This window comes from Psittacula echo (assembly GCF_963264785.1).
Source record: "Psittacula echo genome assembly, chromosome: 6".
Taxonomy (NCBI): domain Eukaryota; kingdom Metazoa; phylum Chordata; class Aves; order Psittaciformes; family Psittacidae; genus Psittacula; species Psittacula echo.
This window is the reverse complement of record NC_137743.1, coordinates 9,541,749-9,569,195: the sequence shown is the minus strand read 5'-3', so window position 1 is coordinate 9,569,195 and position 27,447 is coordinate 9,541,749. Positions and strand designations below refer to the sequence as shown.

The 27,447-nt window shown below is 40.3% G+C and overlaps 1 protein-coding gene across 1 annotated transcript; it reads left to right on the top strand.

The window, feature by feature from the left end:
• Positions 1 to 411: 411 nt before the first annotated feature.
• Positions 412 to 27,184, top strand: TDRD1 (tudor domain containing 1; the record flags this gene model as incomplete). Its single annotated transcript, XM_080621131.1, has 25 exons — positions 412 to 514; positions 672 to 806; positions 3,376 to 3,437; positions 3,652 to 3,793; positions 4,206 to 4,311; positions 5,442 to 5,502; positions 6,288 to 6,515; positions 7,962 to 8,144; positions 11,258 to 11,429; positions 11,916 to 11,978; positions 12,297 to 12,380; positions 13,146 to 13,322; positions 14,467 to 14,574; positions 15,965 to 16,135; positions 17,624 to 17,872; positions 18,648 to 18,770; positions 19,874 to 19,984; positions 20,464 to 20,634; positions 21,701 to 21,946; positions 22,441 to 22,557; positions 22,779 to 22,883; positions 23,940 to 24,107; positions 24,433 to 24,648; positions 24,819 to 24,865; positions 26,298 to 27,184. 25 exons carry the CDS (start codon positions 412 to 414, stop codon positions 26,388 to 26,390), a joined length of 3,441 nt encoding a protein of 1,146 aa, XP_080477257.1. The 3' UTR covers positions 26,391 to 27,184.
• Positions 27,185 to 27,447: the final 263 nt, after the last annotated feature.

The following is a 27,447-nucleotide window of genomic DNA, read 5'->3' as shown; positions in this document are numbered from 1 at the left end:
AAGCATGGATGTTTTGCTGTCCTTCAATGAGTTTTGATGAAGACAGAGTGAGAAAATCAGTAGTGCTTTTGAGTAATAAAATAAAAGCAGTCTTCTGCAACGCACTGGGTATAATACCATTTGTGATTGACATGGTTTTGGCCAAAGTTAACACCACACAGCTTAGCTCTCAAGCTCTCATAGCTCCATAGGTTTGGGGTGAAGGGGACCTTAAAGCTCATCCAGTTCCAACCCCTGCCACGGGCAGGGACCCCTTCCACTAGAGCAGGTTGCTCCAAGCCCCTGTGTCCAACCTGGCCTTGAACACTGCCAGGGATGGGGCAGCCACAGCTTCTCTGGGCACCCTGCACGTCACCACCCTCCCTCAGGTGACTTGACCCCGTGCGCTGATGGCCGGTGCCCGCCCATCTCATGAGGGGGCCTGGCCCGCGGCGGGGCCTCATCGTCCCCACGAGCCAGCAGTCGCTACTCGCCTCTTGCGAGAGCCGGCACCGCCTGGGCAGCCCCTTCCTCAGTAAGATGGCATCCGCGGCTCTCGCCGGTCGGGTAGTTTGAGACTCGCCTAGCTACGGGCCGCCCGCGGGGCGGGAGCAGCGCGGCGGCAGGACCCGGCCGGGGGAGCCCTTGAGGAGCCGGGTTTTGCCCTTGGAGGGGTGGTGGTTCCTCTGCAGCCGCCGGCGGCCTTCGAGTTAGGGCCCGGCCCGGCCCAGCCTCGCGTGTGGCGCAGTTCGGGGAAGGGGGCTGGGCAGCGGACTCCGCGCTGAGCGGGAAAAGGAGCTCGGGGCGGGCCTGGGCTGGAGGCTGTGGTGTGGGGTGTGTGATTTTATTGGGAGTTAATTAAAGTAGCACGTACCGGTGCTGCTGGGCTGTGCAGTGACAGCTCCTTTCTGGTAGATTGCAGCGTCAGTTGAAGTATGTTCGTTTTAACTTTTCTCTCATGTAGTGTAACAAGAGGGTATTTTTATATTTAAATTAATTATATTGTGTGTTAACATTCAGGTAGCAGGTGCCAAACGTTCATTTTGGCAGAGCCTGGTGCGGTAATGCCCTCAGGGATGGGCTATTCCGCTCGTCCTGCTGGTGGTAGTTCCAGGGTTTCAGCCTTTCACTATGGCTGTGCTCCCAGTCACAACAAACCCATGGGTGCAGTTTATGCTTTGGTGAAGAGGTGGGTTATGTAGAGCGGGGTCTCTTACAGAGAGAAATGTCTGTTGTGGATCCAACAAGCTTGGTATGCAGGTAATGACACCCACTCCTGTTTTTAGGGTGTTCCTCTCCTAAAGGACTTTGTCATGTTAGTCTAGAGCGTGCGTTGTTTAGGTCTTTATTACAGAAAGTATTTTACTTTTTACTGTGGAGTTTAAGCGAATGGGAAGTAGAGAATTAACCATCAAAACCTGATGTTTAAGCATAGATTCAGACCATGACTTAAAAATGCTTCTGTATTTAATTTGTGTGCCTGCCTGCCTTAATCTTTAAATCCATGCTTTTGTAGTTAACTCGTCTGCTGCTGCCTTTCATCATACACCGATGCGAACATTTACGTGATGGCACAACCTCTTCACATTAAGAACAAACATGATCAAGTTGTAGGTGGAAGTTAAAGTGGCAGAATCACAGGCGCCAACTTCCTGTTGAAAAACTCTCAAGTTCAAGGCTAAGTTCCTGAAATACCTAACAAAAATCAGTGTTCTGTAAACAAAAAACACAGGGTATATTTTTTTGCCAAGTGTAGAAACAGTACAGGAAGTTTTAGCTGCAGCACAGGTGCAATAAAAGAGGGACTTTGTCCAAAGCTTGACAAAGGTATCTTGACTTTGTGCTTCTCTAATTGTATATGTGATTGGTTATTGATAAACATCATCAATATGGCTTATAAATAGAATTAACTTGTAATTATCTAAAGTTGTGTGGGCTGCTATGTCTTAGATAAGCGCAAAAACCTGGGAAATTGGAGTACTAGGGAATTTGGCACAGATATGTGCAGTGGGATTTGGGTGTGCCTTCAGCAATGTTTCTTGCCTTCATGAGTGCTTCAGTACTGTCTGATCCATATTCTCTTTTACTCCAAATGGGGGGAAGGTGAATTAATTCTGAGAGGTCTGAGACATCTTTGTATGCAGCCCTCTTGGGTTTGGTGTTCATGGGAATCTGATTGCATGTTAGGCAAGAGTTGTAGTTTAGGCAGAGTTTACAAGATTAACTTGCTTCCAGGTGGGGTCTCAGTGGAGAACTTGGGTTAATAAGCCTGCCAGACTGAAACAAACTCCTAATAGCATGTGTAGTGTACATCTGAATCAGATGTTTTGTAGGTAAAGGAGTTGCCCACTTATGAAAACTTAGTATACTTATAAAAACATAGTATATTGGTATGCAGGCTTAGCTGAATATTTGTTTTGTAATAGTCGCTTGATAGAGAACAAACTCACTTGCAAAGACTGCAAGGCTTATAAGGCATTCACTGGAAAGTCAAAATCTCTTTTGAAGCGTTTTGTTTCTGAATACTTGCTCATGTGATCAACTATCTGTAAGTATAAGCTTAATGTGGGCCAGTATTGGAAGAGATTTGTACTGTTTCAGCTACTGTATCGTTGCCTAGTCTGGATTTTTGCTCTATGGATTTTGAGAATTACATGTTGGCTTTGTGTTTTTTTTTTTTTTTATTCCTGCTGAATGACTTTAATTGAAAACAAATTTATGGATGGAGGACATTAAGTCTTAGGTCAAGTGATAGGCACAGAGCAGTGAAACTGGTAGGTTTGATAAACTTTGTATCAGAGTGGTAATAAGTGACTTCCAGAGTGTGTCTTGGTCATAGCATCTCCATTTACTCAAATGTGCTAGCAGAACAGGAGGAGTAGATAAGAGCCTTGTGTCTTCCTGCAAATACTCCATAACACAGGCATGCATTAGTGTAATCAATCATAGAATCATAGAATAGTTAGGGTTGGAAAGGACCTTAAGATCATCTAGTTCCAACCCCCGTGCCATGGGCAGGGACACCCCACACTAAACCATGCCACCCAAGGCCTCATCCAACCTGGCCTTGAACACCGCCAAGGATGGAGCATTCACAACTTCCCTGGGCAACCCATTCCAGTGCCTCACCACCCTCTCAGTAAAGAATTTCTTCCTTATATCCAACCTAAACTTCCCCTGTTTAAGTTTGAACCCGTTACCCTTTGTGCTGTCACTACAGTCCCTGATGAATAGTCCCTCCCCAGCATCCTTATAAGCCCCCTTCAGATACTGGAAGGCTGCTATGAGGTCTCCACGCAGCCTTCTCTTCTCCAGGCTGAACAGCCCCAACTTTCTCAGCCTGTCTCCATACGGGAGGTGCTCCAGTCCCCTGATTGCAAATACTTCTGTTTCTAGGAAGATCCATGGAAGGCACAACTGAAAGAGAGGACTTGCTGTTGACAGCTGCAGCTGATAATGTGAGTTACTGCACTTCGTCATTGCCCCAAATATTCTGAGCATTTCTAGATAGCAGAAATGATCAACATATATTGCTGTTTCTAGAACACTGAAATTTTGACTCTCTTGTCACATTTTGTTGTCACATTTTGGTATATTAGACTATTTCTACCCTAATGAGCAGCTTTTTTTTTTTTTCTAGTAAGAATCAATTAAGATGTTTTTCTTCTGCAGGTATCATGTTCTGATTTGATTCATGAGCAGCCAAAGAAATATTCCTTTGAGAATGGTTTCTCTATTAGCTGTGATGAGAGTCTCTTCAGTTCATTAGTATCACCCCCTCGAACAAAGACTTGTCATCACTGTGGTCTGTTTGGTAAGTGCCTTTTGTCCTGTAGTCTCTTGTATTTCAGTGAAACCCCATCAGAAGGTTTGCTCAGAAATGTATTAAAATGGAGACATATTTTTATATCTCAGATGCAAGTATAGAGACTGTTTAGAACATGTTTTGAGTTACAGAACTGATTAACAGAAGTAAACATCTCATTAAAAAAGTTTTGGTTTTCTTTTGGGGTTTTTTTGTTGTTGGGTTTTTCTTTTCCTTAATTATAGAAGGAATTTGGCGCATCTGGGTTAGTAATCGTAGCTGTATGTAAATACTAACACCTATTTCTATTTTGGAACTGTCTTGTAAAGCAGTTATTTAATAATACATTGAGTCTGTATCTTAGCAGCTGTTGTCTCTTATGATATAGCTGTTTCTCTTGGACTCTTCTCTCTCTTTTAAGGATCTCGTAGATGTTCACGATGCAAGCAAATATACTATTGCTCTACAGATTGTCAGAAAAAAGATTGGCCAGCACATCGTGTTGTATGTGAGCCAGTTAAACCGAAGTAAGTTCGTTAAAAAGTTCTGCCAGATAATCTTTACACAAAGACAATATCTGTCGCATTACAACCTAAGTGACCACTTAAAGGCGCTATTACAGTGAAATACATTGCTAGTGCTGCATTATCTCATATTTGTCAGAAAAATCTGTTGCTTTACAAATGTAATTTGGAAGATGTTGGAGTTCTTAAGGAGTTCTGTAGAGTTGCTTAAAGCAAACCCCTTGTTTTTATTATTGCTTATCACATGTCTTTAGTGTTGATGATGTAGGGAAGGGAGGAGAAATGAGACTGCTTTTCAGCAGTGACATGCTTCATGGATTGCATTTAACAGACTCCGAAGAGGCACACTTTGAATCTCACTGTTACCTCAGTTAATTTCATGGATATTTTATCTTTGATGAGCACAGCTGCAACTAGAAGTTGTCTCAGCCAGGCCGTTCTCTAGCTGCTCATTATTGCTTTTTGACATGCCAGTTTAGATGCTCAAGAGATCACTTCCTAATCTGATTCAATTAAAATAAGCATCATTAGATTATGATAAGTACAAATTGACTGGGTGGTTCTAGAGCAGTTTAGGGGAGCGATATGGCCCTTCAAGCTGACACTCTCTAGCAAGGAGTGGTGATTGCAGTTCAGTAGGTCTGCATCCAGAAATCTGTAATCAAAGTTTACTAGAGAGTTTTCCCCCCTGCCCCCAGAAGTTTTGTACAGTGACTGAATGGGGAGAAATGGGGACAATCTGACCTGTGTGTTACCTGGATCTTACTTATGTGTTCAGCTGAAATACCAACTTTTTTATTTCAGTTTTACAGTTCTTAAGGTTAGTTTGGGATTACAGTTAGTAACCTAGGACAACAGTGTAGCAGAACTCCACAATACTGTAAAATTTATTCTCTATTTTAATCGGAAGAACTTTAGTTTGTTGGTGGTGGTGGCATCAGGGAGAAAACACACCAGATGTTGTGTAACGGGGAACTAACAAATTTGCCATTCTGCATTTTTCTGGAGGAGGAATAAGAGTTGATAACCACATACTATAAACACAGCTTTTTGTATTTGCAAGTAGGTGTTACAAATGCTACTTGTCTGTCTTTGGTTCTTCAAAGTTAACATCCTTTTTTCTTTGGTTATAGTGTAAGTAATAAAAATGGAGGCAAGTCGCCTGGTAAAAGCAAGAAAGGAGTTTATCCTAAGGTACAGAACATGCTTTTTACTATGTCTTGAATGAATCTGCTGTGAGCTAGTTGCAGTATGCTTAGTTTAAGCTGTACCGCAAAGGAATAAGTTCCAAAGGTTATAACCTACTCCTTTTAGAAAGACCAGTGCTTCAAATAAAAACTTACTGGGAGAACCATTCAAAACCATGTTATGTTTTGAAGCCTTTTGATCTTAGTTTGAACCAGACATTTCCTGTAGTCTTCCTATGAACTCTTCTGCAGGAAATCATTTTGTTGTCTTCCTGGTTTCTTGGGCTGGTATTTCTGAGAGTGAGTAAATGTGCATACCTGCAATGAGCCTTATGTTTGCACTGTACAAGAAAATTCCATGTGGTTCCTTGAAGTAGCTCATTCATCTGTTTTAACTGCCGATAAATTTCTGGTGTGTGTGTATTTGTGACTGTGTTCTGATAAAATTGATCAATGATCATGCGGGACCTTTACATTCAAGAGGGTATACAACATGCGTCAATAACAGAAGGTGTTATTTATCCCTCATTCATCTTCTGAAACTCAAGGAAGTTCTGTGGAAGTAGGAGAGCTTATATTGCATATTGAACAATACTTACTGTGGTATTGGTATTGTACTGTTAGATGTGTTTTAATGGAAAATCTAGAAGGATCTTTGTTGCAAGTAGACAATTAATTTGGCAGCTGCAACAGTAATCTCAGTTGTCATGCATTGTCTGCAGTATGGTGGTCCAAATATAAAAGAGGTTTTTCCTGAGGATGCGTATGAGGTTATTTTTCTGATGTTTTTAGGATGTCACAGACGCAGATGCGTTAGACAGGTGTATTGGGTTTGTGTGGCAAGGCTTTGTTAGTGGAGGGGCTACAGGGGTGGCTTCTGTGAGGAGGTGCTGGAAGCTTCCCCTGTATCCAATGGAGCCAGTGCCAGTGGGCTTCGAGATGGACCTGACGCTGTCCGAGGCCAAGCCCATCAGTGATGGTGGCAGCGCCTCTGGGATGACATGTTTGAGAAGGGAAAAAGTTACTGCACAGGAGCAATTGCAGCCAAAGAGAGGAGTGAGAATGTGTGAGAGAAACAGCTCTGCAGACCCCAAGGCCAGTGCAGAAGGAGGGGAAGAGGTGATCCAGGTGCTGGAGCAGTGGTTCCCCCTGCAGCCTGTGGTGCAGACCATGGTGAGGCGGGCTGTGCCCCTGCAGCCTATGGAGGTTCATGGTGGAACAGATACCCATGTGCAGCCCATGGAGGACCCCACACTCAGAAGGGGGATGCCTGAAGGAGGCTGTGACCCCATGAGAAGCCTGCACTGGAGCAGATTCGTGGGAGGACCTGTGGCTCCATGGGGGGAGGGAGTCCACACTGGAGCAGATTTGCTGCAGGACTTGTGACCCTACAGGGGGCCTATGCTGGAGCAGCCGGTTCCTGAGGAATGCACCCCATGGAAGGGACCCATGAAAAACTGCAGCCTTTGAGAATTGGGTTAGGGAGGTTTGTGGAGGACTCTCTCCTATGGGAGAGCAAGGGAAGAGCGTGAGGGGTCCTCCCCTGAAGGAGGAAGGAGCAGCAGAGACAATGCGTGATGAACCCACCACAGGAGATTGTTTATATTTTCTTTGTTGTTTCTTTTAACATGGATGCCAGCAGTTAAAGCAGTAGCCGTAATCTACTCTGGTGTTAAGGCCACAAGGAAGCAGGTGGAATTTAATTCCTCTTGTTTGTGAGAGCATCGTAAACAGGAAATGTAGCTGAGCTGTCCTGTAAAATGGGTGTTAGAGGAAGAGGTGAACGTGCGAGACTTCAGCACTTATTTTTCATTGCCTCTTCAGTATATCTCTGTGATAATGTTATTTTCAAGAGTAATACCAAGTCTATAAGATTTCTTATTGAAAGTCAGCAGAAGCACTTTTTTACATGTTTCTTGAAATGATCAAAAGTTCTTTTTTGTTACTACAAGGTGCTAAATGTGAACAACTCCAGTTTAAGCACAGCTTGTAGCTGTTCTAAGTACGGTGACTCAACTTCTATGGATTCCCTCAAGACAGAAGAGCACGTTAAGAAAATAACACTTTCGGATCTTCAGGCTCTAGGGATCAAAAAAGCTATGGAAGTACAGGTACTCTTGGTTCTGAAGAATCCCACAATGCTTTATTATGTTGCATTGGAAGCTTTGTTAAGCATATGTAGCTGCATGTCACCTCAGCAATTTTGTATCATTTTGCTCACATGTAAAATTCCTTTGCTTGTATGAAGATCAGTAAATGCAAGCAGGGCTGTGGGGGGAGTGAGGAAGACTATTTCTGTGAACATCATGGGGTTTGTTACCTGCAATTAATTACTGCTGGATTCAGAACAAAAGAATAAAACCAGGTTTAGGTTGAAATGCATTGATTGAAATGAACACTGGTCCTGAATTATATACTGAAGGTTGTTCTTGCATGATTATAATCTATTATGGCTTTTCTGTTTAGGGTATAGTAACAGAGTTCAAGAGCCCAAGTGAATTTTACATACAGTTGAGTTCTCCGGACTTCTTAGACCAGATCAGTAAACTTTCTCTGAAACTGCAGGACTGTTATGCTAGCACAGTTACTCAAGACCAATATATTGCTACCAAAGGGGAAGTCTGCGTTGCAAAGTGTCCTTTGGATCAGGTAACATGTGATTGTCCATAAAATAACTATTCCTGTGTAAGCTCATCATGTTTTGCATGTTTGGCTTTTATATCTTTACCAGTGAAGGCTGCTAATTAGAGATTACTTTATTGTGGTTGGATTGTGGTAGTAACTAGTTTCCTGACATCTGGAACTCATATTTAGGGTACTGACTTCCTGCAAAAAAGTTTACTTTTGTGTGTTTATGTACTTGAACCCCATAAGTGCTGTATGTCCTACTGTTGCCTTAAGAATGTGTGTGTTTTTAACAAATCTAGATTACTGTAGTTAGAACAGTTTGGAATATGATTCTGCTCAATTAAGGAAGTTATTCTTCATTTCTCACCTAGCTTTTCTGGTTGCATTTCCATAGCCACATGTAGTGTCTGTTTCCCTTCCCACCCCTTTTTTTTCATTTCTGCCCCTTTTTCTCCATTACTAGCAGATTCTTGACTTATTATTCAGTAACCAGGGTCTGTAGGAGCAGAATTTCACCTTCACTGCAGTAAACACTACAGTGGGTTGTGTTCATTTAAATCACTTCAGAATTTGTCAGTGCCTTTGATAAACAAACCTGATAAAGTAAAGCAAACTGTGTGGTGTCCTTAAAAAGATTATGGTTTATTCCCACACAGACCTGGAATAGAGCACTGGTAAAGGATGTGGATATATTGCAAAAGAAATCACAAGTATTCTATATAGATTATGGAAATGAAGAAGATATTCCACTCACCTGGATTAAAGCTTTGCACAAAGACATTGAACTGTTGGTTCCTCCATGTGTAAGTTCTCTTTACCTGACTCTGACTGAGGTATTTTAAATGAATAGCTCTAAAGTGAGTGTAACTTATGTCTCAGTGTAACTGTCACTGTAATATTTTGTGTTCAGTGAAAGTGATACATGAAAACTGCTATGCTACATGAAGTTCACCCTCTGAAATGTTTCCTGTCTACTCCATAGGGGTGAGGAAGGCTGTTTAGCTTTTTTCCTTCCTAGTTCCAGAATTCTTGGGTTCTGAGCTGATAAGAAAAACCCTCCAGGGCACTTAGGTCCACACCTCCTGTGTATGCTTTAGACCAGTCTCACCTCTGTGCCTGGCAAAATCTTGGAGCAAATTCTCCTGGAAGGCATGCTAAGGCACATGAAAAACAAGGCGGTGCTTGGTGACAGCCAGCATGGCTTCACTAAGGGGAAATCCTGCCTGACCAATTTGGTGGCCTTCTGTGATGGGGCTACAGAACTGATGGACAGGGGTAGAGCAGTTGACGTCATCTACCTGGACTTGTGCAAAGCGTTCGACACTGTCCCACACGACATCCTTGTCTCTAAATTGGAGAGATGTCAATTTGATGGGTGGACCACTCGGTGGATGAAGACCTGGCTGGATGGCCGCACGCAAAGAGTTGTGGTCAATGGCTTAATGTCCAGCTGGAGACCAGTAATGAGTGGTGTCCCTCAGGAATCGGTGTTGCGACTGGTCTTGTTCCACATCTTTGTTGGTGACATGGACAGTGGGATTGAGTGTGCTCTCAGCAAGTTTGCCGATGACACCAAGCTGTGTGGTTCAGTTGATATGCCGGAGGGAAGGGATGCCATCCAGAGGGACCTCGACACGCTTGTGAGGTGGGCTGATGCCAACCTTATGAAGTTTAACCATGCCAAGTGCAAGGTCCTACACCTGGGTCGGGGCAATCCCAGGCACGGCTACAGGTTGGGCAGAGAAGAGATTCAGAGCAGCCCTGCGGAGAAGGACTTGGGGGTGTTGGTCGATGAGAAACTTAACATGAGCCAGCTTCAGTGCGCTCGCAGCCCAGAAAGCCAACTGTATCCTGGGCTGCATCAAAAGGAGCGTGACAGCAGCTCAAAGGAGGTGTTCCTGCCCCTCTACTCTGCTCTTGTGAGACCTCACTTGGAGTATTGTGTGCAGTTCTGGTGTCCTCAACATAAAAAGGACATGGAACTGTTGGAACAAGTCCAGAGGAGGACCACGAGGATGATCAGTGAACTGGAGCACCTCCCATATGAAGATAGGCTGAGAAAGTTGGTGCTATTGAGCCTGGAGAAGAGAAGGCTGCGTGGAGACCTCATAGCAGCCTTCCAGTATGTGAAGGGGGCCTATAAGGATGCTGGGGATGGACTCTTCATTAGGGACTGTAGTGATAGGACAAGGGGTAACGGGTTCAAACTTAAAACAGGGAAAGTTTAGATTGGATATAAGGAAGAAGTTCTTTAAGGGTGATGAGGCACTGGAATGGATTGCCAAGGAAAGTTGTGAATGCTCCATCCCTGGCGGTGTTCAAGGCCAGGTTGGATAGAGCCTTGGTTGACATGGTCTTGAATGAGGCATCCCTGCCCATGGCAGGGGGGGTGGAATTAGATGATCTTAAAGTCCTTTCCAACCCTATTCTATGATTCTGTACTAGAGGAAGGAAAAGGAAACATTCTTCTTGCTTGTTTTAATCTGGGCTTGTACAGTAGGAAAAATGGCTTCTAGCTTGGGAAGACTTAATTTGGAGTAAGGACAGCTATTGGTCTAAGTTCATTGCCATACTATGTGAATGTCTTCCATTATTACATAGATGTTCCAGCTTTAATTTGTGAGTTAAATTGGTATGTTTAGCTATACACGAAGAAGGATAGAGAAGCATTCTTCCAATCAGTGACAACTATGACTGTCTGCTCTTGGATATCTATCGGATATCAACTATGACTATCTGCTAGTTGTTAATAACTTATTCAGATGACTTTCTGCTGGGTCCATAAAAGATTTGGAGAGCTGTTTAAATCTTTGCTTAAAGCCCTCAGTGTCTGTTGAGGGCAAGTTAGGTCATATGTGGTGGTCATATGTGATGTGTGATACAAAAATGCCTTACATAAGACAGTATAAATAGTGTGAGAATAGGAGGAAATGTAGCTTACAGTTTGGATGTACCTTCCTCATTCTTAACTCTCCTGTAAAGAATTTAGTTGAATTGATAATGCTTCAAATTCCAACAGCAGCTTTAACTTTTATGTGCAAGGTGGTATTTTTAAGAGCCCTAATTATTCACTTGCTTTTTCTACAGGGCAAACAGCCCCCATCCCCTCTTGTTCTAATTGCAATTCTTTTCAGGCCATTAGGTGTTCCTTTGCTAATTATGATCCAAAAGAAAAAGGGTGGAATGAAGATGCTGCCAGATTTTCTTCTCAGCTCATAGGAAAATACTGTTCAGTAACTGTTGTTGACATATTACAGGAGGAAATGATGTTGAGTTTTGCTGTAGAAGTTGTTATTCCGGATTCTGGTGAGTACTTGGTAGTATAGTCGGGCGGGAAAGCCCAAATGCAAATGATAAGTATTGTGTGTTCACTTTCCTTCCGCCTGCCCAGTGCCTTTAAAAGAGGAGTTTTTTCTTGTTTTCCTCCTTTATTCTTTTGCTTTAATAGATGCAAAATTGGGACCATGTTGTTCCTTTTATCACATGCATTTTTAACTCTTTAAAAATTAGTGTCAGTTTCCATTTCCACTAAGGATTTCACCAGCTTTTGTTCTATTTTGTACATGCTCACTAATGGCAAAGCAATGTCACTTGCCAACCTCTTGGAGAGAAGATCACGAAAAAACACCACTTCATTCATGAATGTGATTTTCTATGGAATGTTGCATGTGCCTATTCCATGATTTTACAAGCAACTTAAACACCTGTATTCAGGCTTTCGGTTGGAAATGACTATATAGAAAGCTTGGAATACTGTTTCATGCATCAGAAATGGAATATGGAATAGCTAAGAAACTCAGGATTTCTTTGTAAACCTTGGTAACTCATTGCATGCTGAGTGTTGTAAATATGGAGGTAAGTTATGAATCCTTGTGTCTGAAAAGCTGTATCAGTCTGCCATGACTTTGAGTACATAGTCATTGTTACTGCCTAGCTCATTTAATATAGTCACTCCTGGAGCTGGGAATGTCTTCAGAAAACTCAAGTAGTTGGATTACTCTGAAATTACTTTTATTTTGCATCCTAAGCACATTAAATGTTCAACAAATAAGTAGAGCATGCTCACTTTGTGATAGGGGTATAGGTCAGGCTCAGAAGATGATTCTGAAATGAAACTAAGCCATGGCCATCTTGCATGGTAAATAGCTTTTGTTTCTTACATCTGTATTTTAGGAGACTTCCTAGCTAAATTACCTTTAGAAACAAAGTCTGATATAACTACAGGAACTGATGCTGAAGGAGGAGACTCTTCAAGAGGTAAGCAAGCAAATCAAACCTCTTAGTAAGAGAAGGAACAAAAAAATCGGGGAATTTTAGGTCCTTCCATGTCACATGATACTCTGAAAGTAGTGAATATTCTAGCTGTTCACCAATGTCTTATTTAAAAGCACTGGCTAGCGAAGCTTCCTTCAGTTCACTAGTGACAGTAGCACATATGCTTTTTAATAGCATAAAGCACTTGTTTAGTGATGATCATAGAATGGATTGGGTTGGAAAGGATCTTAAGCTCATCTAGTTCCAGCACCCTGCAATGGGCAGGGATGCCTCATTAAACCATGTTGCCCAAGGCTCTGTCTAACCTGGCCTTTGAACACTGCCAGGGATGGAGCATTTACCACTTCTTTGGGCAACCCGTTCCAGTGCCTCACCACCCTCACCGTAAAGAACTTCTTACTCATATCTAACTGAACTTCCCCTGTTTCAGTTTAAACCCATCACCCCTTGTCATATCGCTATACTCCCTGATGAAGAGTCCCTCTCCAGCATCCTTGTAGGTCCCCTGCAGATATTGGAAGGCTGCTCTAAAGTCTCTACACAGCCTTCTCTACTCCCATCTGAATGTGTGAGAATTATTAGCTCACATTTCAATGGCTAATTCAATTTCATGGCTAAGATGACAAGAGCCTTCAAAGTCCAAAGAGTTAGGAAAAAGAATAACCTGCTTCAGCATATTTAAATTTTCAGTCATCCAACTTTTCATCAGCAACTTCCTTTTTTTGTTGTTTGGGTTTTTCTGTACAGTGTCAGAAAACCATTCGAAGAAAAGTAAAGCAAAAATACCTCAAGATGAAGAACATCTTCGCTGTGCTCATTCAGTTCCAGAGGATGTCTTTGTATGTGTCGGAGATGTGTTTTCTGCTATGGTTTCTGGCATGCAAAGTCCAGAAGACTTTTTCTGTCAGCCAGTACGCAACTGCCGTAAGTGCCAGTGGGATTCAGGATACCTAGTGTGGTATTCTGGTTTCTCAGTAGAGTGGCTGGAGGGAGGTGTTGCTGCTCTTGTGGTTTGACCTGAAATGATGATTCCCTGTAGCTTTAGGCCATGCCTCAATCACTTAAGAGCCATGGTGCTGTGTAGGATAGATTTGGGCAGCGTTAGCCTGTGAGGTTATAATATGTGGGCAGTATGAGTAGTGCAAAATAAAGAGATGATGTGGTGTGGATTTCAGCAATCCAAAGTCAGTTTGTATCGTAAGGACTTAATATTAAATATATTGTCTCACATGTGCTAGAAATGTGTTTCTAATTACTTTGTTTAATCCTATAATACCTTGTTGCTTTATCACTGGAGGGAAGTGTTTCCTTAAAGGCTGGCTTCATGGCCTGACCTTTGTTACATAGTGTGGTGAGAATATCTGAGTATGAGAAGGTCAGATTGGAGTGCTCAAACCTACTTTGGTGTCATCTGATATGGTAAGACGTAAGACTGTGAGTAACACAATAGTGCGTCAGAGTGCTAGGCTGCAGAGACTGCTGGTGCCTCACAGTGCCCATAAACAGATGTCTGGGGGAGAATAAGAGCAGAATAAGTTTGTGGGATGTGACCTCCTAATGCTGTCCAAGCCAATGTTTGTGTGTTTTCAGCTAAAAGGGATTTTGCAGCTGGATGTGATCTGGTGTGTCTCCTACACTGAATTTCTCTTCTGTGTTCTTGTGCAGCCTTTGAATTCTGGGTAGACTTAATGCATAGCATGTCCTTTGGCAAGAAGTGACCTTATCAACTGTGTTTTGTCTGAAGAGCTGTCTCTTTGGTTTCTTTCTAGTATGCTTACAGTTTCCATTTTCAGTTCCTACTGGCTTCAGTCTTTTTCCTATATTGACTGTTTTTCCCTGTTCATTCTCTTTAACACTGTGATTCCTCAGGCTCACATGAGGGCTAATTCTGATTTTTCCTGATTGAATGAAGAGTCCTGGTCTCATCACTATTTTGGTATTACATTAAACATTATGTGAAAAAAATCTCCATTATACTACAAAATCTTCTTTGATCTTAAGATCTATGTACTTTTGTAATAATTACAACATAGTGTATGTTCCAAACCTCTCTATATTTTAACATTAGGTCAACTTGCTGAGCTTCAAGTGTCTCTTAATGAACACTGTGACAAACTTCCCAGTAGTCCAGCTTTCCGTCCTCCTGTTGGGCACGTGTGCTGTGCCCAGTTCACAGGTAAAAATGGAGTGAAAATATGGCTCTTATGTCACTTTATTTGAAAAATGTCATTATAATTATGTTTAGAAATATTTCATAGAGTTTATTTTATTGTTTGGTTTTAGCTGTGGATAGCATTTGGTAATAATGTAAAGAAATTATTAATAGAAAATGATGACATCTAGAAAATACTAGTTTAAAAAATTTTAGACTTAAATTGGTGCCTTCATTGTCCAAACTCTTTACACGGGATTAATTTTTGTATATAGGAGCTTTTTAAGAGACCATGAAAGAAATTTGGGGGTTTCTATGTTGGTGAGCACTATTTCCTGTGGCTGGAAATAAACACAGGCCCCCAAAGGAGAGACAGAAGAAATGGGCTCATTATATCTAATGATGGTGCTCTGGTAGATAACTTCTCAATGTTGTTTAGTGAAGACCTGATAGTCCTGAGTTGTATGTTGATAAATTAGGTTCTATCTGACAGTGATCGCTGATGTCCACGTTTTACAAGCCTCACGATAAAATTGAGCCTTGCCTAAACATAGGCAAATCCTCTGCATAAAGCAGTGTTTTGTGCTAAGAACTGGTAAGTCTATATGAAAGACATACCTTTTATTGACTGGAATCTGAAGTCCTGTTTGCCTGAAGGCAGTAAAGTGAAGATGAATCTTTCTTCCTCACAGATCATTGTCCTACTCATCAGCTTTTAACAAGAAAAAAAGCTGCTCTTACGCCTTTTTTTGTTGCTCAGAAATGTTGCTGCTGTTACTTTGTGATTGATAAACATTCCTGGTCATTTATTTCTTTCTGTCTCCTGTAGCTTTGCTGCTTTGAACAAATAGTTGCGGAACTGAACAGATAAACTGAAATAAATGGGGTTTTTTTTATGTTCTGATAAACAATAAGCTGTCTTGGCATTTGAATGGGTATGGGTTTCAGGTGCCTAGCTAGGAAAAGCTATGAGATCAGTAACTCAGATATCATGATAAACTTGACTAAGCTTGTATTTCTGTTCCTCACATCTTTCAATTGAATTCAAATACTGAAATTATTAGATCTGTGGTTTTGCTTTTGAATTGCATGTCATTGTGAAAATCTGAGAGACTGCTGTTTGTTTAAATGTATTTAACTTAGCACTACATCCATATAATGTAACCAGTTCTTTGTTGCAATATGTATTTGTGAAGGGGGGGATGTCTTTATGGAAAGATAAGTTTGCAACACTGAAGTTGTGCAAGGGGTGATGGATGTTGCATCATCCATTCACCTTTTGTGAAGGCCTGTATGAACTGTAATGCTGTTGGTTTATGTAGAAATTGATGGTGTATTTTTATATTGGTCTACCCAAAAGATCATTCTGTGCTCAGAAGTTAAACTACAAAGAACATTTGTATCTTCCTTTCAGAAGACAATTGTTGGTATCGTGCTGCTGTTGTAGCATATGTCTCTGAAGAGGCTGTTGTGGCAGAGTACATAGATTATGGTAATTCTGAAGTTCTTCCACTAACTAGACTTCGTCCTGTGATTCCAAGATTAATGGACCTGCCAGCTCAAGCCATAAGGTGTACCTTAGCAGGTATGGGATAAATTAACAGTTTCAAACTGGATAAAGGCAATATAAGTGGGGTGGGGTTTCATAACGATCACATCTGCAGTATCTTCTGTTGAAATATGGGGAAGGATAGAGATAACAGAAGGTGTTATTTCCTGAATTCTTAATTGTGGCACATCTACACAATGGGATAAGTCTTTCCTAATGTATCTGATGGTCTGCAGTTATATGGCTGGCAAATATATGGCTGTGTTATATTAACATACCTGTTAGGTTTTGCATGTGCTTTTGTTCTAAGCAAAATTCAGTCATCTACTGGATTGTGGAATTCTTTAATCTGTGTGCTTATAATGCTGCAGGAGAAGCTACAATTCCATTTTATATCTTGCAGTTCAGAACTGTATCTCTGTTGTGTGTTGTCTGTCTCGTCCTCCGCTGGCTCTAGGGCAAATCTGGTGAAACTACCAGTAGACTTCTCTCTGTAGGCTTGTAAAATGTGTCAAATTATAGAAGGGATGTTAACACTTTGTAGTTCATCCTTCTGTCTTAAGCCAGGATCATAATTTGGTTTTTGACATACTTGTTTAACCTACTGTTGGAAATTGTGTATTTTCTGTTTGTTCCCATCACTCTGCAAAATAATCCTCCCCTTTGATTCTATGCCCTTCCTTTAGAATACTCAATGTCTTATCCTTTCTTTATGATACTTGACATTTAATCTGCTTTTCATTTGTTTTATAAAGTCAGGAAGCTAGAATATGCTGCTCAGACTTCAGAAGGTAAACATGAAACACTGGTTCCCTTGTGGGTAGAGATATAACCAGTGCATATGGAATATGACCTAAACAAATCTCTTTTCTGGGACAAACCATGATGCCTATAGAGAATGAGCGTTCTAAGATGAAAAAAGGTCCTAAACACAACATGGACACAAAGAACTGATCAGACAAGATGTTTTCTGATAAGACTTAAACTTTACTGCTGTATAAAATATCCTTATGGAAGGCAACTTCTGCCGATCTATTACTATAAAGTTCTGGTTATAACTTGCATTTTAGCCATAAATTTAGTAGCATAAAGAGTAAACGTTTAAGGAGGAAGAAGCTTAGAGGAGCAGATACATTGGCTGAGAGATGGTTAAGGTTCTTCAAAACTGTATGTTGCAAGTCTTTGGGTCTCATGACTACACTTCTTAAATGTTCATACTAAGGAAGTATTAAGCCTGAATTTATGCTTCTATTTGAGTAGTAGGCTAATTGTACATGATCTTTGTCTTTTTATTAAATCCAAGTACTCTAAAGTTCAGAATCTAAATAACTAGGTTTAGAATCTTCTTACAACCATGGAGAGTGAGGTGAGTCACTTGATACATCAGCTGCGTAATCTTTTGTTTTAAACAGTGTTTAATAATTCTGTGAAATATGCTCTTGAGAATAACTCTGTAAAATATGTTGCTGACATGTTGAGACTTGGACTGCCCTCAGAACCTTTCCATACTCTGTCACTTTTTAGGTGTAAAGCGACCATTAGGAGGGTGGACCTCAGAAGATACTTGTTTTATGAAACAACTGGTGAAAGACAAAGTGTTCACAGTAAAAATAGTGGGTAAACACAGTTACAGATCTGTGGTGGAGCTTGTAGATGCGTCGGTTACTCCAGCAATAAATGTATCAAGCCATCTCATAGAGAGAGGCTGCAGAGCTGAAGAACCAAGAACGGCCTTGCCAGCGATTGGGATGAATGATGTTAAGCAAGCAAATGGTGAGTACAGGCATGTCCTGCTGAACTGGCATTATTTAACCTCCCTGCTACAGTGGGTACAAAGAATGCAAGTTCTTAACTGGTAAGAACTTTTCAGCCTGGCTCATGAAGTCTGGCTTTCACAGTGGATGCCAGACACTCTAGGCTCAAGTCTTAAAATGCCTGTCAGTTATTTTTGCATGCTGCTGCTTACCACAAACTGTCACAAACTTGGCAGCTGTGCAAAATAAAAGAAGATTTAATAATATGCTTAATGGAGGAAATTATGGCTTCTCCAATGTGCCATCATTTAGTTTTCATGTGATCTGTTCTACAACTTGCGTTAAATAATAAGCTTTTTTCAGGTACTGGAGTATAATATACAGTGTAAGTTTCTGCAACCAGTCTTTCTCTCTGTGTTCTTTTTGTTGTTCTTTGTAATCTTTTGTTCTTTTTCTTGTCCTTAGATTATTTCCAGTACTCTCAGTGACAGATTTTCCCCTCTTTTATGCCCCCTCCCATGTTTCCCAGAGTCCTTCTTGCTTTACCACTAGCCTGTACCTCTTTGTGTTGATTACTGTTCCCTGCTCATGTATGGCTTGCCGTTGATCAAGTACATTAAGCAACTAGCACATTTCCCTTACTTTACTTTATTCTGCAAAGAGGGTCTCCTTGGTAATGAATCTGTTGGATTATTTATAACAAGAAATCCAAGGACATAAATGAGCATTCAGGATGTATAATTTTTTCCTGTAAAAATTTTCTCTTCCTTTCTTTTCATCTCTGTCCTCTTTAGAGGACACAGCAAAGAAAAGCATTTGCAAGTGGAATAAATTAACTCTGAAACAAACAGTCGATGTCATAGTGTGCACGCTGTACAGTCCTGGAGAATTCTACTGTCATATTTCAAATAACAGTGGTAAGTTTATTCAGCTTTTTTCTTTCTGCTGGTTTATTTGCTTCCTAATTGTCATTTATTGTAGTTCTAATGCGTTATGGTTTCAAGTGAGCTTGTTGCACGAAAACTTACCTCTGAAGTTTTGGTCTAAGAATACAAGTGCAATATTGGAGAAGTTGGGTGATGGTATGTAGTGACTCTGAGACTGAAATCTGAAGATGTTGAAGATAAACAGTTAAATGCAACTTAAAGAATGTAGAAAAAAGTGAGAAGAGCTACTATATGATTCTGTGATTATATAACCAAGGCAATGGAGAGATAAACAGAAGATGGCAAATAAGAGGTTTCCTGTGCCCATGAAATATTTACTGGTGCTCTCCTCTAGTACTCTGTCCTATTCTAAGTTAAAAAAACCTACAGAGATTCAAAAGAAATAACATGAAAATAAGAATTCAGCTTTTGAGACTTGACTTCCCCTTGGATAAGCTGAAAAAGAAACCCAAATAATCTTGTTCTGCTATCCTTTATAAAGACTTTGAATAGCCACTGGCATTTTAACCTACTAAAAGACCTGCATGATGAAATTCAGTGGCTGGAAGTGGAAGATAAATGCATTCAAACCATAGATAAGGCAGATCTTAAAGGGAGAAAGGTTTGTTCTTTGACTATTTCTAGGGATAGTATAGATTCATGGCTTCTCACCTTTCAAACACGACTGACTTCCTCTCTAGAAGTGATGCTATAGAGCAGGCTAAAGGACTTGTTCTAAAAAATACAGAAGCAAGTAGGATGAGATTCTGTAATCTGCCGTATGCATTGGCTGAACTAGATAATGCCAGTGGTTGTAAAATATACTTTAGATTTTGGAGTGGAGGACGCTTGCGGGATTAGCAGAGAGAATTGCTGACTGAAGTAATTTGTCGGAGAAAAATCAGCTATCTCACCTCTTCCTGCTATTAAGTCTGTCTGGTAGGTGAAATGACTCAGTGTCAACAGTTATTTCTTCATGAAGTTCTAAAATTCACTGAAATCTCCCATCAAACCTTTAAGAAAGCTGCACAGCAAACACCATTGATCAAGTCAAGGTATTTTGTTGATCTCATCTTTAATTTTCTTTCTTTCAGAGTTGCATGCTCTAAACTTACTTAACAAATCACTGTCTGAATACTGTCAGAAAATGCCACCAAATGTTTTTAAGCCTGAAAATGGAGAACCTTGCTGTGCTTTTTTCTCTGGTAAGTAACAGACTAAAATATCTTTGTTTTTACAGGGTGAACATAAAGCAAAAAAATGTAGTTTTAATTTATTACAAGGATGCTGGAGATGGACTCTTCATCAGGGGCTATAGTGATAGGACAAGAGGCAGTGGGTTCAAACTGACACAGGGAAAGTTCGGATTAGATATAAGGAAGTTCTTTACTGTGAGGGTGGTGAGGCACTGCAATGGGTAGTCCGAAGTAGTGGTGAATGCTCCATCACTGTCAGTGTTCAAGGCCAGGTTGGACAGAGTGTGGGTGACATGGGCTAGAGTGAGGCATCCCTGCCCATGGCAGAGGGGTTGGAACTGGATGATCTTAAGGTCCTTTCCAACCCAAACCATTCAATGATTCTATGAATTGGCAGAGTATAGCAAAGAATTGGATTGAATTATTAGAAGCTAAATGCTGGTAAACCTACTAAATGTACTAAGTAATTTATTTTTTCTCTTAATTAGAAGATGGTTACTGGTACCGTGCCCTGGTGCAAAATGTTTGTTCAGGTGAAACTGTTAAAGTGTGCTTTGTGGACTATGGAAACGTGGAGGAGGTACCACTGGATAAAATACGGCAGATCTCATCCTCGTTCCTAAAACTTCCATTTCAAGGAATTAAATGCTGGCTCTCAGGTGGATTTTTCATATGGATTCTTTCTCTTCTAAGAGCTATTGCATTTAGAGACTTGCTGCTCTGTGGGGAGGAGGTGGTGACATGGTCTGTACTTCACAATACTCTTTTTTTGGAGGCGTGTGGGTTTTATTTGTTTGGTTTTTAATGTGTGTCTGTTGCTTCCAGCCTCTGGAAATTGTGGGAACTGTTGTTTTAGCCTTACTACACAGCAGACTGGCATTTAACAGAGAGATGGTGGCTCTTCCCTGAGCTTCTGACAGTGCTGTGGAGCGATCTGCATGGAGGTTACTTACTGATTCACCAGTCAAAGGGAACTTGTCATTTAGTTCTGCTTCATCTGCAACACTTACTAACTTTTGGTTGTTGGCCTTGCTAGGAATAAATGTGCTTTTGTGTACAGAACTTAATTATTTCTCAAAACTTTTGCAGGCAAAGGAGCTCATCTGTTTTTGTGAAGCAGATTGGCTTTTCAGTTCTCACAGATGTTTTATTTGATTCCTGCAGAGTTTTGCACCGTACTGCTGTTTCTCAGTCTTCTACCAGTTCTCTGCCTCTTCCTTTTCTGTACCAAATCACTCAGAATTCTAGAGTTACTCTGTTTTCCTAATGTAGTCTATTTGACTTAAAACCAGAAAGAAACATGGAAACAGGAAAAAGCTCAAAACCACACTTTGACAAAGTGGGTTTTGCTGGTTTGGGGGGGGGGGTTGTCTCTTAAAACATTTGTTTTTTCTGCTGTTTTGACAAAGTGGTTATATTAAAGTGATTCATAAACAGTCTTAACAGTTGTTGCTTGTGCTAAGGCACAAGGATTTACTTGGTAAAATATCATAAAATGTAGGAAACAAAGCTTGAGAGTCCTGCAGAAATGCCTGCTTTTAGAAGAAAGGAGGAAGAGGGAGACCAGTTAACAGGATGAAGTAGTGTGTATCCCTAATGTAGTAAAAGTAGCCTTGGAATTTCAAATTATCTTTAAAAAGAAAGGTGGGGGGGAGGGTAAAGGAAAGAAAATGTTCAAGAAAATCACTTAATGAAGGTATTTTGAAAAGTTCTTCTGTTTCCTAGGGATAAAGCCTGGTAACAGCAAATGGACTCCAGAAGCTACAGCAAGATTTCATACCTACGCTGCAGGGATGAAGCTTCAAGCCAGAGTAACTTCCCTTTCCATTGATGGGGCGGGTGTAGAGCTTATTGATAATTCCACAGGTTGTCCTAAAGTGATCAATGAGTTACTAACTTCTGAAAAACTGGCTGTAAAGGAAGTTCTACAAGAAAAAAATAAGCTTCCAAACAAGTCTGTTGACAAGAAAGGTAACTAAATGAATGGTAACTTTTAGATTGCACAAGAAACTTCAGCATTCCAGTCTTTAACCACAATCTTGCCATTCAGCTATAGTTAATATCAATAATAACCATGCATAGTTTTGATTATATTGTTTTTACAGTTAAACACAAGCCGCCCTGCAGGTGGCATTATAGACAGAGAAAGAGAAAAATAACTGGGTTTGTCCTAAATGAGTGCTATTTGAATATTTAATAGTAGAGATGTACAGGTCTGCTATGACAAACTTTTCCCATGTTTACTTTCCAATATCTTCTTTTTCTGAGGTGTTTTTTACTTCTGCTACTTGTATGCTATTAGTTTATGAACAGCAAATGAAGCAAGAGTTTACCCTTTTTTAGATTTCTCTTCTTGAAGTGAAGACATGCAGTTGTCTCTAAAATTCAAAAGATACTCTGTAACAGTTACTTATGCTATGTCTGTGCTTGGAGGGAAGTGATACACTGCATTTTCTTACTGTTAGAAACCTCACTTGGGCACTGGAAGTCGATCAAATTGGCTATAGATGAAACCGTGTCTGTCTGTGTAACAGAAGTTGTGAGCCCAGACTTGTTCTATGCTGTACCAGTTAAAGCTGAAGGTAAGAAAGTGTTCACTGTTCCTAATACCAGTCAGAAGTCCCTGTTGCAAGCTAGTTCATAAAATGGATGCCTGTAGTGAACTGAACCTTGTGGAAGTGTAGCTTGGACAGTAGAAATATAAAGAAAATACCAAAGGTGGAAGCAGAGGAGCTTAAAAGTAAGTATTCTTTTCATTATACCCAAATGTGGTTAGTTATTAAATTGCTTTTATTTTCTGTAGATCAACTACATAGGCAGTTGATTGAACTACAAGACTATTGTAAATCTTGTATTAAGGAGCCCTTCAAACCAAAACCGGGTGAAGCCTGTTGTGCCAGGTTTTCAGGTGAGGCAGTCTTTTGTTATTTCCTTGACCAGTGTTAAACACAATTCTTGCCTTTGCTTTAGAAAAAGGACAACTGCCGACTTGAAAGTGCCAACTCTTAATTCTGCTCCAGAGGGTAGCCTGGCTGCATCTTTAGGGCAAGGAAACCATCTGACAGTCTAAAAAAATAAGGAATAGGTTGTGCCCTGCAAGGTGCCTGGAGCTTTAAGAGGAAAGAAAGCTAGTTACTGTTTAAACTGAAATTGGTGTTTGAGTCACAGGGACATGAGATTTATAGCAGAGCAGTAGTGCACTTGTATCTATACAGACTCACTTCTGGTTTGTGGGTCCCTGGGTGTGTATTTTGTTGATGCAACTGTGACACTGGCTGTGACAACTGATCGTTCAGCCTTGTGCTAACCCTGAACTGCTTGCCACACTTAACGCTTCAAGTCAGAAGTATTCTTAAGTAAGGGAACTTAACTGAGTTAGTCTTTCAGAAGAGGGGATGCTCTGCTAGATTATTAGCTCAATATTTTAAAAGAGGAGTGTTGGCTCGTAACTATTACAAGTTGACTGCATGTGGGTTGTTAGAGGAGATCTGGCTAAGTGCTAAAAATGAATTTGGTTGTTAGATCAGATAGCAGCTCCTGGGAAACAGGATAGGTGAACTAAAGTACTAGGCAGACAACAAGAGCATGCCTAAGTGTTTGACAGTTGGGTTTAACTTCCACTGATTTCTGCATTATATTTTGACTCTTCAGGATAACTGAGGGAAAATGTTGAGAGTTTTCTCTTTTTTTAATTTTGGTTATTCTGAGATGCAATATATGTTGGAAGAGTAAGAAGCTGGTAATACAGTGTGCAGATATCCTTAAAGTCTTATAGTGAAAATCATATCTATTTATAGTACAGCAATCAGAAGCTTGTTCTGTGGGCTTGCTACTTGTCAAATGGCCTTTTCTATGTATCAGAGTATTTAAAAATGCCTGGAAGGTTATATAGAGTCCTGTTTTCTTGATGAGCTGTGTTTTGTAAGATTGTACGTCGTGTGATTCTTGTCTTAATCTTTTTCAGGTGATGGCCGTTGGTACAGAGCTGTTGTTCTGAAAGCTTTTTGGTCTGTAGTGGAAGTTCTGTATGCAGACTATGGGAACAAAGAAACTTTACCACTTTCAGAGGTGCTGCCGATCACTGATTCCTACTTAAAGCTGCCATTTCAGGCAATTACATGTTCACTTGCAGGTAACAAAATATACAGAAAAACACCCCCAAAAAACCTGACTGGTTTTCTTGAACATTATAAATCTGTACCTATTCTGATGATCGTGTTAATTCCTTAATTCTGATAAACAATATGATGATCTACTGAAATAGAGGTAATCTGTGAAAGCTGTTTCAGAAATTATGGTTTTAGTTAATTATCTGTAGAATCTAAGCTATTTATGTTAGGAAAATTTAGCAGCATCGTACTTTCAAAAGCAGTGATAGCATTATGTGTAAGATTCAAGTCACATCATAAAGGAATTCAGTATAGAACAAACTTGATTGCTTTTGGGTTTTTTTGCAGGAATTGAGAAATCTGAGCAGCCTCCAGTATTACGAGTTGACCAGTTGAAAGAAATGTTATTGAATAAATGTGTCACGATTACAGTGAAAGGGATTAATGGAAATGTTAATCTAGTAACAGTGGAGAAACTTTGGGAAAACGACAGTCTGAAAGTAGCTGTAACAAAAGGTTTGGTCAAATCCAGCAGTGCTGAAAGCTTACGCACTGAACGTCAAGGTACACAATTACTTCAGATTACTGAATTTGAAGAACTGTGGGCACATGAGATACCCAAGTGGCTTTTGCTGCTAAAAACTGTAGAGAATTCCACGTCACCCCCTTAAATTAGGGAAGCGATGTCCATGTGTGTATTGCTCATTCACTTGCTTTGTTGTTTTTTTTTGTAGGCAATGCATGTGGGACCAAATGCTGCTGCACAGAATTAAAAATACAAGTAAGATTCAGTCCAAGCAACACTCTTCTACATTTCCAGGATTTAAAAGAAACCCCATGTGGGATACAGATGGGAGTAGGGAGATAATTGCTAACATTGAAGATGTGCAAAGTGAATATCCCAACACTTGTTCTCAATTTGTTTTACAAGTGGTAATAATTAGAGCACCCTGAAACTGAGGGAGGATAGTGCATAGATCACACACACTCCATTAGTCTATTTTGCCACATGCACAGCTCTCTTCTTTTCCTAGAGTATATAGGCTCAGGAGGGTTAGTTTTGTCTGCTGCGTAAAGGTAGTTGTGGTGTTTCGCATAAACTGTGTCACTTGGACAAAGGGCAGCTGGATTTTTCCAGTAATATGACAGTGTTTTGCTGTGGTTGCAGCTTGGCAGACAGCTGGACTTGTAAGAAAAGTATTACAGTGTGTATTTCAGGTAGCAGAGATTAATACTGTGCGCCACAGTTTCAGTCATGGAGCTAGGACTGAGAACCTGAGTTCAGAATACTGGAATCTGTAAGAGTTTTTGCCAGTTGCTGTATTGTCTCTTTATACTTACGACATATTCCTGTAATTTTGGACAGCTTTCTGGTTTTAAGCTTTCTCATAATTTTAAGTTAGGCTATTCATGAAAAATTAGAACTTTAGCTTACTAGAAGTATCTTAATGTATACCAGAAAAAATACATCGGCCTTTCGCAAAGTGAGGATCTTTGTCAGAGGAATGAGGAAAAAACTTGAATTTTAAAGATGGGAACTCCTTTCAGGTGTGGTTCAAACTTCCCCCTCTCATCCCAGCCAGTGTCAGCAAGGTCAAAAGCAGAAACATGCACTGTGATATTTTTGGAGGTAGGAAAAGTGTTTCTGGTCAACGTCATTTAGACCTTTACTGCTTTGGAGTAAGCATTGCTATCAGGAGTTTAGTGGCAGAAAGGCCATGCTGTTCCTGAATGTAGTTCATTTGGCTGTCCCACTGTAGGTAGCTGGAGCTCCTTTTCCCTTTGCCCTCTACATCTATTTGGTCTTCCAGTTAGATCTAGCTAATGTCTTCTGACTTCAATATGAGCTTTCTGTTTTCTGTTATCCTACTGTATAAGTTTCGCTCACTGTCATGACAGAGGAAGATAGGACAGGCGATTCCAATATAACCCAAACCATCAGGAAATAGACATGTGTGAATAACCGATTTGAGTATTTCATCACTATGGTTCAAGGAAGCTGCTGCTTCGGGGGAAAAAGGGGAACAATGGTAGGGGGAAGTCAGCTACAATTCTACTGGCTTTTCACACGTCCAGAAGGTTTTATAGCAGAAAGGAATTGTATATTCATTGAACTAATACGGGATTTAGCAGAGTTCTGTAGGTTTAGGAAGTATCATAATATGAAATCAGCACTTTAAAAGACAAATCTTATGTTTCTGTTTATTCCACAGCTTAAAAAGCATGAACAGATCCTACTCTTCCTTTTAAACAAGTATGGGAATCCAGATGGATTCAATGAGATGAAAAAACTGTTGGAACACTAAGTCTCTGACATGCCATTCGCTTCTACATACACCAGGTTGCTGCGGTTCCTATTTTGGAAGAGCCAAGTGTATTCATCAGCTTGAAAATGAGTAGCTCTATAGGAATTCTTCTGTTAAAGTACCTGTATTTATCTGTATGCTGGGATTGTTGTTGTGAAATACGTAGCTTGAAGGATTTCAAAGCCACGAGCTAAAATTAATGTTCTGGTTTTGCTTCATACAACCATGTGCTGCTGGTTTTGCTTTCATTTTGCTGTTGAATGCACATAACTCTTGAGAATGGCCATTGCATTGTGAGTCTAGTCTGCAAAGTGACATTTGAAAGGACTGTAATCATAAAGCTTACTTCAATTTTGATACCATTCATCTTACTTGAAAAAACTGTATCTTGATTTAGTCATCTTTCAGTTTGATTTCCAGTCTGAAGTTAGACTGAAAATTGTTTTACATCAGCTTTGGTTTCAGTATCATTAATGGCTGAATCGTGTCTTGAACTGCCTGCAGGTAGTTCTGTGTAAAATCACTAAACATGTAAATGCACACAGTTCTTTATTTACACTTACGCTGCGTAATCTGCATCTGTGAATATTGTTTTGAAGTAAATAGTATTGGAGCAGTTTTGGCTGTAGCTGCATTGTCAGGTTTTCTATACCATCAAGTTCTTTCACATCATAATAGAAAAGTCTCATTCTGGGCTATGACAAAATACTGAATCAAATTATTGTGGGGATTTCAGTACCTCTCTAAAGTGAAGCAGATACTTTGTTGTCATTTCTGACTAATCCAGGAGCAACGTTGCCAAGGATTAGCATTATTGTGCATAGAGCACAATAGAATTATTGAGCATAGAGCACAGCAGACACTTGCTTATTGAAACTGCAGTCAGCTTTTTTTTCCACTTGAAGTATATATTTTAAGTTAAGGCTCTGCAAATTGGAAGTATCTTGAGATGAAACTTGTTGGAAAGTGAAATATTTTGTTTGTCTTAATGCTTATTACACTTAAATTGGCTCAGATCGCTTGTTTTCCTGCCTCTTGGTTTCTGTTGCATTATAAT